Source organism: Triturus cristatus, chromosome 4_2, assembly GCF_964204655.1.
Source record: "Triturus cristatus chromosome 4_2, aTriCri1.1, whole genome shotgun sequence".
Classification (NCBI taxonomy): domain Eukaryota; kingdom Metazoa; phylum Chordata; class Amphibia; order Caudata; family Salamandridae; genus Triturus; species Triturus cristatus.
This window is the reverse complement of record NC_140586.1, coordinates 44,158,911-44,171,473: the sequence shown is the minus strand read 5'-3', so window position 1 is coordinate 44,171,473 and position 12,563 is coordinate 44,158,911. Positions and strand designations below refer to the sequence as shown.

The following is a 12,563-nucleotide window of genomic DNA, read 5'->3' as shown; positions in this document are numbered from 1 at the left end:
AAACAGTAACTATAATAGACATCTTTCACAAATAGGGAAAGTTGCATAGACCTCTTTTGCAACACAGAGGAGCGCAAAAATACCTTGACCTTGGGTCCAGGTACCTACACCAACACTCACAGGGAAATGACTGTTGATAGACTGGTCAGGGAAATGTGTGTGCTTTTCCCTCAACACCACTGATGCTAAACAGATGCTCTCAAGTATCTATGACGTTAATCCTAATTGCCCCTCTGTTGGCAAGATCAACCTGGTTCTCAGATGTGGTTGAGATGGCACAAGCCACAGTCATGAGTCTACCACCTCATCTGGACTTGTTAACCGATGCATGAGACGGGCAGGTGTATCACCCAAAGCCTGCGACCCTCAGCATTGCAGCGTGGCTCCTGGAGACCGAGTTTGGCCTTATGCGACTCCCAAAAAGAAGGGCTGGTGGTCCCATACGAGGCCTGGAGATTTAGCACAAGGAAATGCTAAATGGCACCTGGAACAGGTTCATACAGTGGTGCGATAAAGAAACCTTTAAGGGTAGCTGAATGCAAGACAACCACTGTGGTCAAGTACCTCAACCATTTGTTTGAGGATGGTTTAATTTCTGCTTCTCTAAGGGTCCACCTCACTGCCATAGTGGCCTACATGAGTGGAGTTATAGAAAGAAGCTTCTTTTGTAAATGTATAATGCAGACCTCAAATGTCTAATACTCAAGGACACATTCTTATTTGCCATCACGATTTTACAGAGCATCAGTGAGTTGCAGAAACTCACAGCGCCAATACTTGCTGTAAGAAAGTGAGTCTTTTGACATGGTTAGCCCCCCCATGTTTTGCCTAGACATTAATTTGGTTTTGATTGCAGTGCACAAGGTCTCTGCCAATCAGGCCCCCTGTGCCTGTGCTTCTTCCCTAAAGACTGTTCCCCAATTGGCCCTTCAGGCCCCCTGTAAGTCCCTAGTAAAAGGTAGCGGAGTTCCAAGGGCATGGGGACTAATAAGGGTCTCTTAGGGACCCATTACCTAGGCCATATAGACTGCTACTGCAGCATGCCTGGCCTGGTGCAGACCAAAATGACAAAGTCGACATGGCACGTTATCTGTTCCAGCTAGCACTGCCTAAGATATAGGTTAGTCATCCCTCCAGCAGGCCTTACCAGCCCTAAGGCAGGGTGCACTATACCCCAGAAGTGGGTATATCTGCATGAGCAGATGTGCCCCTACAATATTGGGGTCCATTCCCAAATATTGGGAGTGCCAGTTAAGCCATAGAGCATACATGAGCTAGAAACTCAAAAACTCTATTTCCACAGCACCATGATGGCTTCACTGACCACAGGAGCGTTTGGTACCAAACTACTCCTCACAAGAAACCCACACTGATGCCAGTGTGGGATTTATTGTAACATGTACTCAGAGGGCACCTCAGAGGTGCCCCCTGAAAACCTACCTATTATGGCATGGGCACTGACTGGCTTAGGTAGCCTGCCACACACAGTCATGTTTCTGGACCCCTGAGTGGAGACCCTCTGCTCTATGGGATCAGAAACAATGCACATCCTGGGCAGAGGTGTCACACCTCCTCCCCCAGGATGAGCAAGTGCTCAAAGGGGAATCCTCAAAGGCCCCGTCGCCTTTGTAATGCGACCTCCAGCCTCTGCTGCTAACAGCAGATGGCAGCCCCCGGTTTCCTCCCCCACTTTGGGATGGAAAATCAGCTGGAAAACTTATAAAGACTAGGATGTGGACCCACCTTTGCCAGCTCCACCCTTCTGGTGGAAGAGGCGAAATTAAGCACACTTTTCAGTCCCCTCCATCTTGAAGATGAGGAGACTCCTCCAATCAGGGCTAGGACTATGGCCCCCTCCCACAGGAGGGTGGCACAATAGTGGGTGTAGTCACCCCAGGTAAAGTGCCAATTGGCCCTACCTATTACTGCCTAAAACACCCCCTAAATTCAGTATTTAGAGGGCTCTCCCAGACCTAGAAATTAGATCTGCAAAGACATAAGAAGAAATACCCTGCAGAGAAGCCTGAGGACGACGACTGCCTTGGCCCCAGCCCTACTGTCCTTTCTCCAGCTTCAACGAACCTGCAACAAAAAGGCAATCTCTGAAAACCCTGGTGGGACTGCTGCCTTCAAAAAAGACTCCAATCTCCCGTGGACCTGTCCAGAAGAAATCAAGTACCAGGACTCTGCATCTAGCTGGAACTGTGACTCCTGCTCAATCTGCACCCAACACCCACGGCACGAGTCTGAGTGGCTCACTTGCCCAGTGAAGTCTCCCTAGTGGCCCTGACCTTGAATCCAGCACAGGCTGACCTATCCTGAACTTCACGACATCGACTGCAGCATGAATTCAGAGGCTCCCCCTGACCGCGACCGTCTCTGGTAAGAAGACTCCGATGTTGAAAGGCATCCCTGCACCTGAAGCCCCTGGGCCTTGGTGAGCTGAACAGACGACCCCCTACAGCCCTACTTACCTCCTGTCGCTCTTCCTCCTGCAGCCTCCGGTGCGATGCCTGCACCTTGTTTGTCGAGAGCAGAATCCTCCTTGAAAAGCATCGGGCTCCCGATGCTGAAATTGCACTCTGCACCCGGCCGTCCCTGCGCCTCTGGTAGTGTATGTGTGGTCCTGCTTTGTGGCCCCCACTTGTGCCTGCTCTAAACCCCAAAGCTTGGCTTCTGCAACCAATTTACTTATCTGCAGGCAGTGTGGCTTTGAGCACCCCAATCTCCATTGAAACGCATTGGGCCGAACTCTGATTTTGACCTCTTCCCCCCGGCCGCCCCTGTGCGGCTGGTGGTGCAGTTTTGATATACACCTGACCCTTGCCCCTTGCTGACCTTTGGTCCCGAAGACTGGAACTGTAAGTATCATACTTTCCTGTTTAACCCAAAAAATGTATTCCTCATAGGATAATGTTGCACTGAGAGTCGACTTTAGAACCTGGAAATAATTTTTATTTAAAAAGATGCTTACCTTATTGCGAAGATCTTACAAACTAAGCTTTTTTTCTAAAATTGGTGTGGATCTCCTTTTTGAGTCGTGTGTCCATTATTGGTCAGTGTTGTGCAATAAATGTCTGAATAAATAAATAATAAAACACTCCTCTGTGTTAGGCCTAACCCTACTGCCCACACAACCACTAATAGGTTTTACATTGATCCCCATATACTTTTGGGAATCCCCTGAACTCTGTGTACGGTATAACCACCTATTGGAATACCATATACAGAGGCAGCTTCCTACACTTGCAAGTACACAAGGACAGTGATGATTAGAACAAACCTGCAATTTTGCTAAAGTCCTCTAACATTTCCATGTCAATCAAGTTAAACAGCTGCCGGTTTTTTTCCAAGACCTAAAAACACAGCAAGAAAGAGCCCTGCACATGTTGACATCAGAAGGGCAGTTATGTACGACTTGCAGGAAACCAAATGAATCCGGAAAGGAAATCAATTTTTAATTGTTTCACATCAGCAAACACTGGCTCATCAGTCAGAAAGGAGACGTTTCAAGGTGAAGGAAGTGACCCGTATCGGGTCACCCGCGACCACCTCTGTCTTCCAAACAAATGAAGAGTCGGTCAGATAGTAGAGAATATAAACCAAAGTTATTTATTAGTCATGCACTTGAGTGGAGTCCAGTCTTACAAGCCTCCTTGGATTGCTGCAGAGAGACTGACCCCCGCCAACATGGTAATACATCATATACATTACCATTACCCCCATAGACACGCCCAGACTAGAATTTTCCAGTTAGTAGCTGGTGACCGAAGGAGACACAGAGGGATGAGCTACAATCCTGAGAACGGGTACATGCTATCTCAGTTTCAAGGTTACTCTGCCCGTGCCCGCCACTCTAAGGATTAGGAGCAGGCCTATTCTAACGAGAAAGGTATGTAATGACAAAACAGTCTATTCATTAGTGCAGCGAAGCTCAACCTTGGAGAAGCAGAAAAAACATTGAAGCAGCTTTCTGTTGAGGCAAACAGAATAAGACAGAAGCTTAGTTTTGGTCATAGTACAAAATGGCGGCTGAATGCAAAATGACATCACAAATGCTAACTTAAATTGTACAATGCAAAGGGAAGTTGACCAAAAACATTTTCCTAGCTGGACCTGCTACAAACCTCCTTTTCATCTTTGTTCGGGCTGTCTCCTTAGCTGCCTAATCTGCAAATGCATTCCCTCTACCCACCTCATCAGTTATTGCCTTGTGGGCGCTACACTTTATTATCGCTAATTTCTTGGGGAGTGTCGGGGCTGACAAAAGCCTATGTATAAGAGGGCCATTCTGTATCTTCATTCCATGGGAAGTGAGAAATCCCCTCTCTGCCCAGAGTCGCCCAAAATTATGGGCCACTCCAAAGGCATACTGGCTGTCAGTATAAATATTGACAGCCAGTCCCTCGCTCAACTCACAGGCTCCTATAAGGGTAACGACTCTGCTGCCTGGGCCGACTAATAGGGAACTTGTGACGTCTCAACTACAGTGTGCAATGTTGTGATCGCATATGCAGCAGTTGTAGTGCCATCTGGTAACTTAAAACTAGAGCCATCGACGTATAGTTCCCCTTGGGGGTCTGATAAGGGAACATCAGTCAGGTCTACCCGTCCCTTCGTTTTTTCCTCCGTTCAAAAAATGCAATCATGTATATCAATTTCTTCGCTCTCAGAAGGGAGGGGTAGCAACGTGGATGGGTTTAGAGTGGCACATCTTTTAATTGTGACATGCTGTGCAAAGATGGACAATTCATAACCGGTCAGACGTGCACTGGTGAGGTGCTGTGTCTTGGTTTTTTTCAAAAGTGCATCCACAGCATGGGGTACCAGGACAGTGAGGTTGGTATCAAGTACGAGCCCAGCCGATTGCTTATAGAGATGGCCACTGCCACAACCGCTCATAGACCGCTCGGGAGGGCTCTTGCGACAGGATCAAAAAGAGCAGAAAAATAAGCACACAGCCGTTCCTTACCCCCAAAGGCCTGTGTTAAGACAGAAAGCACGCTACCAGCTGTCTTGTGTACGTTAGCACAAACGGCTTCATATAATCAGGCGTACCAAGCACAGGTGCAGAGCAAAGCGCCACTTTTAATTGCTCGAAAGACTGCTGACATTCAGGCGTCCAAGGTAGGGGTTCATGTACATCTTTAGTGGTTAGCGCGAGCAGGGGTTTTGTTAAAAATTTATAATTAGGGATCCAGTGCAGACAGTAAGAAGTGATGCCAATAAAAGCGCGCACATCCCTCTGAGTTTTAGGAACAGGCATTTAAACAAAGGTGTTGATACACTCAGAGGTAAATCTCCTACCCTCCTTCGACAGTAGGTGACCTAAATAGGTGACCTCCTGTCAACAATATTGAAATTTAGAAAGGGACACTTTATGTCCGTGGTGAGCCAAATGCAGCAACAACTTAACCGCACTGTCTTTGCATCCCTTTTCAGTGTCGGAAGCAATGAGGATATCATCCACATAGTAGAGCTATAAATTACCCGAGTGAAGCGTGAGAGAGTCCAATTGGGCTTTCAAGACTTGGCTATATATACTAGGGCTCTCAGTATAGCGGGGCATACGGGGGTGGAGGTCGAGCATCTAACAATTCCTCCACAAATGTATCATTTATTTCTCTAGCAACATAAAACTTTTCACATTGCAATCGAAACCTCCTATCAGCACACACTATCCCTTTCTCTGTTTTCTCCCTATCATACGCTACAGCTTTCTGAGTCACTATCTGCATTTTTCCCTTCCGGGCCTCCTTCTCTGCTTTCATTCGCTTTTGACTAACTTTCTTTTGCCATGTTTTGAGGCAATCAAACATCGACTGTCTACTTCTTTTCGCAAACAATTTGTCCTGCAGAAAATTGTTTCTGTTCATCAAAAGTGCCCGTCAATGGCCACTGCAACTCGGCATTGCCCCTCTTATAATTGTGCCATAACGTACTAAACATAATGGGGCCAAGGCCATGTTTGACATACATGTCAAAATTGTGGGTGCCTTCTGGTGGCGCTGGCTGACTTCCTTCTGTTGTAGCCATCACCTCCAATCTCATTACTGGCTCCCCGTCCATAAAAGGTGCCAGTTCAAAATGCTAACCATTGTCTTTGTTTGTACAGGGCCCTGCACAATCAAAGACCAGCCTACATCAACCATAGGTTGAAATTTCACCAACCTCTCAGACCACTGCGTTCTGCCTTCCTCTCCCTCGCCCACACTCCCTGCTTCCACCGAAGCAGGAGCAGCGGCCGCTCTCCTACCTGGCTACCAAAACCTGGGACTGCCTCCCTCTCTGAACCTACCCACCCTGCAGGAATTCAGAAAGGGTCTGAAAACCTGGCTGTTCGACTAACTATACCCAGCTGCAGCAACCCCAGCGCCTGGATACCCCATATGGGTGATAAGCAGAGCTTTACAAATCCAGTTTTTGATGCATGGATGTCAAAAGTATCCATACCTGTAAGCATCTCTAATAATATCAGTCTGAACCCTTCAATCTTCTTGGGGGTTTGTCCACCCTCTGATTTTTATTCGCCATCCTGTTCACTTGAATTCAATTTCTGCATTGCAACAACTTTCCCTGACAGGACCATTCACCCCAGTGCCGTATCCAAACCAGTGCTGAGTTGATTCGAAACCGACCGGATGCTCACAGGTGCTACCTTTCTTCATCTGTGGTGTCGTGAACAGATTGTGATATGAGAAACAGAGGCCCCTCAGCAGTAATATAATAAAGAATACACCTGTAAAAAGACTAATGCCCAGGTAGTGTTCAATCAACTGTTTAAAATGAATACACTTATTAGTTTGATTAAAATAATTTGTTGGGGTAAACACTGCCACGGGGCACCCTACTACAAGTACCAAAAGAACACACAGGCAACAGTAAGTGACAACAAATATACAAAAGTACAAAGTCACAAATATTTACAGCATGACAGAACTGCACCCAAAATGAATTATACACAATCAATAGGATCAGAGTGCCTAGGGCCACGACGTTTCAACCCACCAAAAATTATGAGATCATCATTGCGGTTTTGTGGGGACTCGTACCCCCGGGGCACATACTTCCCTGGAGTGCTCCGGTGAGCCCTGCTCTGGGGCCACAGTGCCCCTTGTGAATTGATCTTGGTCCGGCAATTGGAGGATTCACTCCTTGGTTCTCTTATTGATCAATGCACAACTTACCCAGGCATGCATTATTTTGTCCTGATGATGATCCCATCATTTTATTATATTACTGTTTAGTGGCCTCTGTTCCTTGTAACACTATAGCACCCTTGGTCCCTAGATATCCTTGGGTTTACCTTGTGTATATGAAACAAGTGATTAGATTGTGAAGCAGATGTGATGCAGAGACCCAGAACACGTCCCTTCTTTTTCTGAAAGCTCTCTTAAGGCCCCAGCTCTTTTTACGGTCTTGAAGCTTTTTAAGTGACTCACAAAAGAATATACAAACACCTGAGGGAGTAGGCTTTTTGTGACTAAATCTAATGATCTAGATCTGTCAGAAAATCCCTCTGAAAACGGCTGCTAAGTTAAGCTATTTATGTCATGTGCAATGCAAACACTCCTGTTTGACCCCTGTGATAGAAATTGCTGTATGCAGACAGAAATCCGACCCAGAGTCTGATATTCTGAGGTTTGAGTTAAAATGGTGACTAAAGTGCAAGGGATTGTGGGTTCCGTATTAAGACATCATGAGTTACTCTGCCAACTTTTGTAGATATCCAAAATGTTTGGAGGAATGTAGTTTCGGTTTGTTCCAAGCCCATCAGTAGGTGGCAGCGTATTGCAAAGCATGTGAATCTAGGATATTTTCATGGTACAAAACTATTATCAGCGGTAAGTAACATTGTATTACCCACCAATTAGACAGCTTGCACTTTCTCTTGGTTATAATGTTGTTTTATTTAATCTTCCAATCCTGACTTTCAAACCATGCCTACATTTGATAGAAAATATACTTTGAAAGTAGCGTTCATTGTAGAACCCTTTTCAGCCAATAATATTTTGTTTGTGGCAGTGGTTTGTTGAGTGCCAGTGTGCTGGCATACACTCTTTTTACAACAATAAGTTAGCCGACTGGTGGCCCGCTTTCCTGTAGAACTATTTTGAGTTGAAGATGTAGGTCATTGCTTTTGATGGTGCCATTTGTTGTCCGGCTGTATCAGAATTGTTTCTTTGTGGATTGTTGTAGCTTGGATCATCTAGTTCAGTTATACTCGAAATACGGCCAAGGTGCAGCATGCGGCCCTCATGACCTTAACTTGCGCCCCCCAGCAGAACGACTGCACTGGGATGCTGTTTACTTGATCGAGCAGTAACATTCAGAAAGATGTTAAATAAATGGCAAATGTTTATGTACACTCACTGAAGTAAAAGAGAAGAAACAAATAAGGTGTCCTGCACCACTTAACTTAAGGAAAGCATTATTTTATTTTTAAAGACCTTTTGCAACAACCATGCAAAATTATGATAAAGTCCCTTCAAAATTCAAAAAAGTGTGTTTCATTAACATGCAGATGCATCTCACCTTAGTACATCAGATTATGTCAGTGCATTCAGAAGTATTTTAATAACCGATAGTTTTCAAAATGAACGTAGAAACATTCATGCCTTCACCCACAGTGACAACAATGCCAATAGTGTACTAGGAGGCAAGGCAGTTGTCAGATAGAACTTTCTGGATGGCCTGGGTTGGTATACATGGACAACATTATAGTCTATTAAATCAAACACAAGAAAGACATTTTTGTACAGTACATATCCTTAACTCATGTATTTGAAGGGGCTCTCATATGTTATAATGAAGAAAAAGGAGACCGTGAAATTAGACAATTTTCTAGGATCACACAATTTGGTGAAGTAGGGAAGCCAGGATTGATCCCAGGTTTTCTGGTTTCACATTTTATAATTCTATTTCATTCCTATTCAATATTGGTGACTTCCTTTTCCCACTTGAATCTCTGAAGCTAGTGATAGAGCCCACCTTAACCTCTCTCCTCACACAGCCGCACTCCCACCATGCTGGCATCAATGCAGTCCTTGGGCATACCACAAACCATACTTTGCGTCTCCTGGGAAAATGTTTGCGAGTACCCATGATCTAGTGCTACCAGTTAACTAACCTGTCGTTCCCTTCCAGCCCTTTCATGAGAACATCAGCTTCAAGAACTTCACTCATAGGCAGTTTTCTTCCATGTAAAAAATGGGCTGGCTGAAGTTTGATGGAGTCTGAAGCTTGAAGAGGCCAGAGGACTTGATGCAAAATGCCTAAGGAAGTTCATTTGCCCTAGGAGTCTCTTCACATTACATAGGGTAATAGAGGATATGAGATTAAAATGGGTACTCGCAGCGAGGTGCTGGAAATTGACGGGGCCCTCTTTACATGGGAAATGGCCATTTGCAGAAGGTACAGAGGGGGCCATTTTGAATTACAAGTTACATTTGCTTTGAAAACTTGGCCATGGTGTATACCAACAGGTCACATTGTGTGCATGGAAGATGTTGCCTCAACTCTACATCACCGTCTTCAAGTAAGCTTTAATGCCACAAGGTCAGGCCCATAACAGATGTAAATGTAACCGGTACCCAAGACAACCCTGGTATCCTCATCGTCAAGGTGCTGGCCGTGACAACAGGAACCGCAGGAAGACGGCTTGACACAGATCTCAGAGCCAACACAGACAGTGAGCCCCCACTTCTTTAGATGTGGACGTGAAAGCCTCAAGGCCAGACAAAGGCATATTTAACAATATTCTTAGATAGGCAATGTAGCTTTGAAATATATTTAAGCCTTGTGGCTTTTATACTCTACCTTCTATTACAGTAATTGCTACTGTTTAGAAGCATATAATAAACAATGTGCTGCAAAAGCAGTGACTTAGCTGTAACTTTGATTTGCAGTTAAGTATCCGTTATTGATTCACAGGTAAGCCACTCAACCTTACCATTAAGGGAAAAGGTGGCAAAATAATGATCCTTTACGTAGACACAGTCTCTCACCTAAATAGCCCTCACCTTATTTCACCCCCAGACACAATTCAATGTTCCAGCCAGTATCATTAGGCGGATTCTTTGGCAGCTGGTTCCAAAAGGAGGTCCTGACAAGTTCTGTTGCAGGTGAAACCATTTGAGAGAACAGCTTCTGAGAGTATAATATTTAGTATCTTGCAAAATTACTGTAAAAAGTAAATTCTCAACGCCTGTGTTTTTCTGAAATGTATGGAAGGGTTGAATCTCCAAAGACTGTGATGGGACGTGGTGGGAGCAAAGCATTGAGTAAGTTGCCAACACCTTTAAATGCTTTCTGTTCCTCTTTTCTCTCAGGTTCAAGCAGAAGGCAGAAAGGGCTGCGATCTGCCACACTTGACTCCTCATGCCCCCTTGGCCTTCCCCGGCAGCATCACCAGACGCACTCCCAGTGCTTCTGACGTGGGAGAAGATGGCACACCAGACTTGAAAGCTCGTGAAGCAGCACAGACTGGACTGGAGAGCTCGGAGTCTCTGAGTGACTCTCTTTACGACAGCCTGTCCTCCTGTGGGAGCCAAGGCTAGAAGACTTTACCATGTTTACCCGCTCCCCCCAACAATAGCACAATCCCGGGGAAGCAAGCCTGGAAGACCTTTTATTGCTTGTCTCCTGGATAATAGCACAACCCCAGAGGACAAGGTAAGGGGGATGTTGGTGCTTACTCCTTCCCCCGACAATTTCATCACCATGTGAGCAAAGGCAGGAGGACCTTATAGCGTTCATCACCCTGTGCCCTTCACCCACTAAACCAGGATTCTGGGATCGAAGTCTGGGGGTCTTATGTTCTTCCTTACCTGCCCAAATGATTCCACCACACCAGTAGCCAATGCTAAGAGAGTAGCAGGCACACCTGGAATAACTCTTCACCTGCACACCCTACAAGAACTGCCACAATGATGTACTAACTGGGTCAGTGTCCCAAATGACATTGGTCCTAGAGTTGTTGCCAGCACCTCTGCCACAAGGGCCCGACTGTAGGTGTCACAGGTAAATGATGCAAATGTTTTCAGACCCATATTTTAGCCACCCCATGCCCAAACCACGTCACTTTCCTCTATTGCACTCGTGACTCTGATGTACGGAACATCAAAGAAAAAACTATTTCCCCCGTACCACTTTCACAGTTGGCACAAAATAGGCACCCCTATCCCTTGGTATAGAAGCCATGCATTGAATAAGCATGACTGAGTTTCTCCCCACCTGAGCACCACCGCCCCACTAATGAGTTACTTGGGCAGCGTCAGATGGTAGGTCTGCTGTGTGTGGTTGGGGTGACTTAAGGACCCAAGTCTCTTGTTCTAAAATTGTTCACTTTGACCCATTTCATACTTGAATCAAACAAATTAATAAGGGTAGTTCTGGTCTCTGCATGCAAAAACGCCCAAGTCTCATTATGCGAAACACATAATGGAGCATCTGCTAGAGTCCATCCAGGATATCTTAATTGTCATTTTGTCAGGATTAAGTCCAGACCGTGAGGGAAAAACCCTGTCTAATGGAATTTTACAGTTTGTATGGACAAACATGCCCCTGCCGCAAGAAGTATCCTCTTGTGTAGACTTGATGGCGACATGAAACACCCCCGCTTTCGGATGAGGTGTAATAGAGGCTTGCTAATATCTCTGCGACAATGGATGGTGCAGCAGCCCCTCTCAAAGCCTGGTATCTGGCCTCTCCGCCCCTCTGTGGTGGTAGAGCGTAGGCTGGGCAGTGCCCCTTCCCCTCCTTGGTCCCTTGGCCTGCTGGCCCTGTATCTCCAGCATTGAGCCGTGGTCAGTGTTGACCTTTTCAGGTCTTATTTTCTTCTCCAGATGTCTTTATTTTATGTACCTGCTGCTGTTTTATTCCTGTATTTTGCGTCTTGTTCCGTTTTTAGAAGCTGCAAATAATTCAGATGGTGCTGAGGAGGCTGAAAGGAGGGGGTGTTCCCTCCCTCCCACTCCGATATTTCAAACGCTTCCATTTTTATACCAATGTCTTTTTTTATTTATATAAGTTATTGTTGTGAAACCTGTGCTTGTTGCCTGTTTTGAGTTATGTTTCCTTCCAAAAGTAAATAATGATAACTTAACTGGTGGTTCAGTCAATTCATTTCTCTTTGATACTATTGCATGAAAAATGAGCATTTAATGTGCTGCGTGCCTCCGAAGGTAAGTGTTGTGAGCACGTGGCAATAGGGGCTTACATCCCATAGGTGTTTGGATATACTTTGTTTGTAACCCTGGGTTACCTGTTAAATGTGAGACTGGGACTTGAGCTAGCTTACGAGAAGTGTGTGCAGAACTAATGTGAGCTTTTTCAGTTATCAGCGATTCACAGAAATAACTAAATGGACCTGGAACTCTCTCTGCATCAGTTAACATAATTTGTACCTTTTGTACCAAGGCCTAGCTCCTTTCTTTCTGTACAAGGTCAGGACAGATTCTGACCACAGAGGTAATGTTTTTTAACCCAGTGGCAGAAAATATCATTTGAAAATTGCAATCACTTTATGGTACATTGTGGGCTTAACAGTATACCCGTAGTCG

General features: G+C 45.4%; 1 protein-coding gene across 2 annotated transcripts in view; it reads left to right on the top strand.

Annotated features, from left to right (window-relative positions):
• The window catches only part of NCKAP5L (NCK associated protein 5 like), a 248,218-nt gene extending 236,112 nt beyond the window's left edge, over positions 1-12,106 (top strand). For both annotated transcript variants that reach the window (XM_085600386.1, XM_085600385.1), the window contains exon 12: positions 10,332-12,106. In XM_085600386.1, the coding sequence (XP_085456512.1) occupies positions 10,332-10,559 (228 nt within the window). In that variant the 3' untranslated portion in view covers positions 10,560-12,106. The remainder of the gene's footprint in view (positions 1-10,331) is intronic.
• Positions 12,107-12,563: the final 457 nt, after the last annotated feature.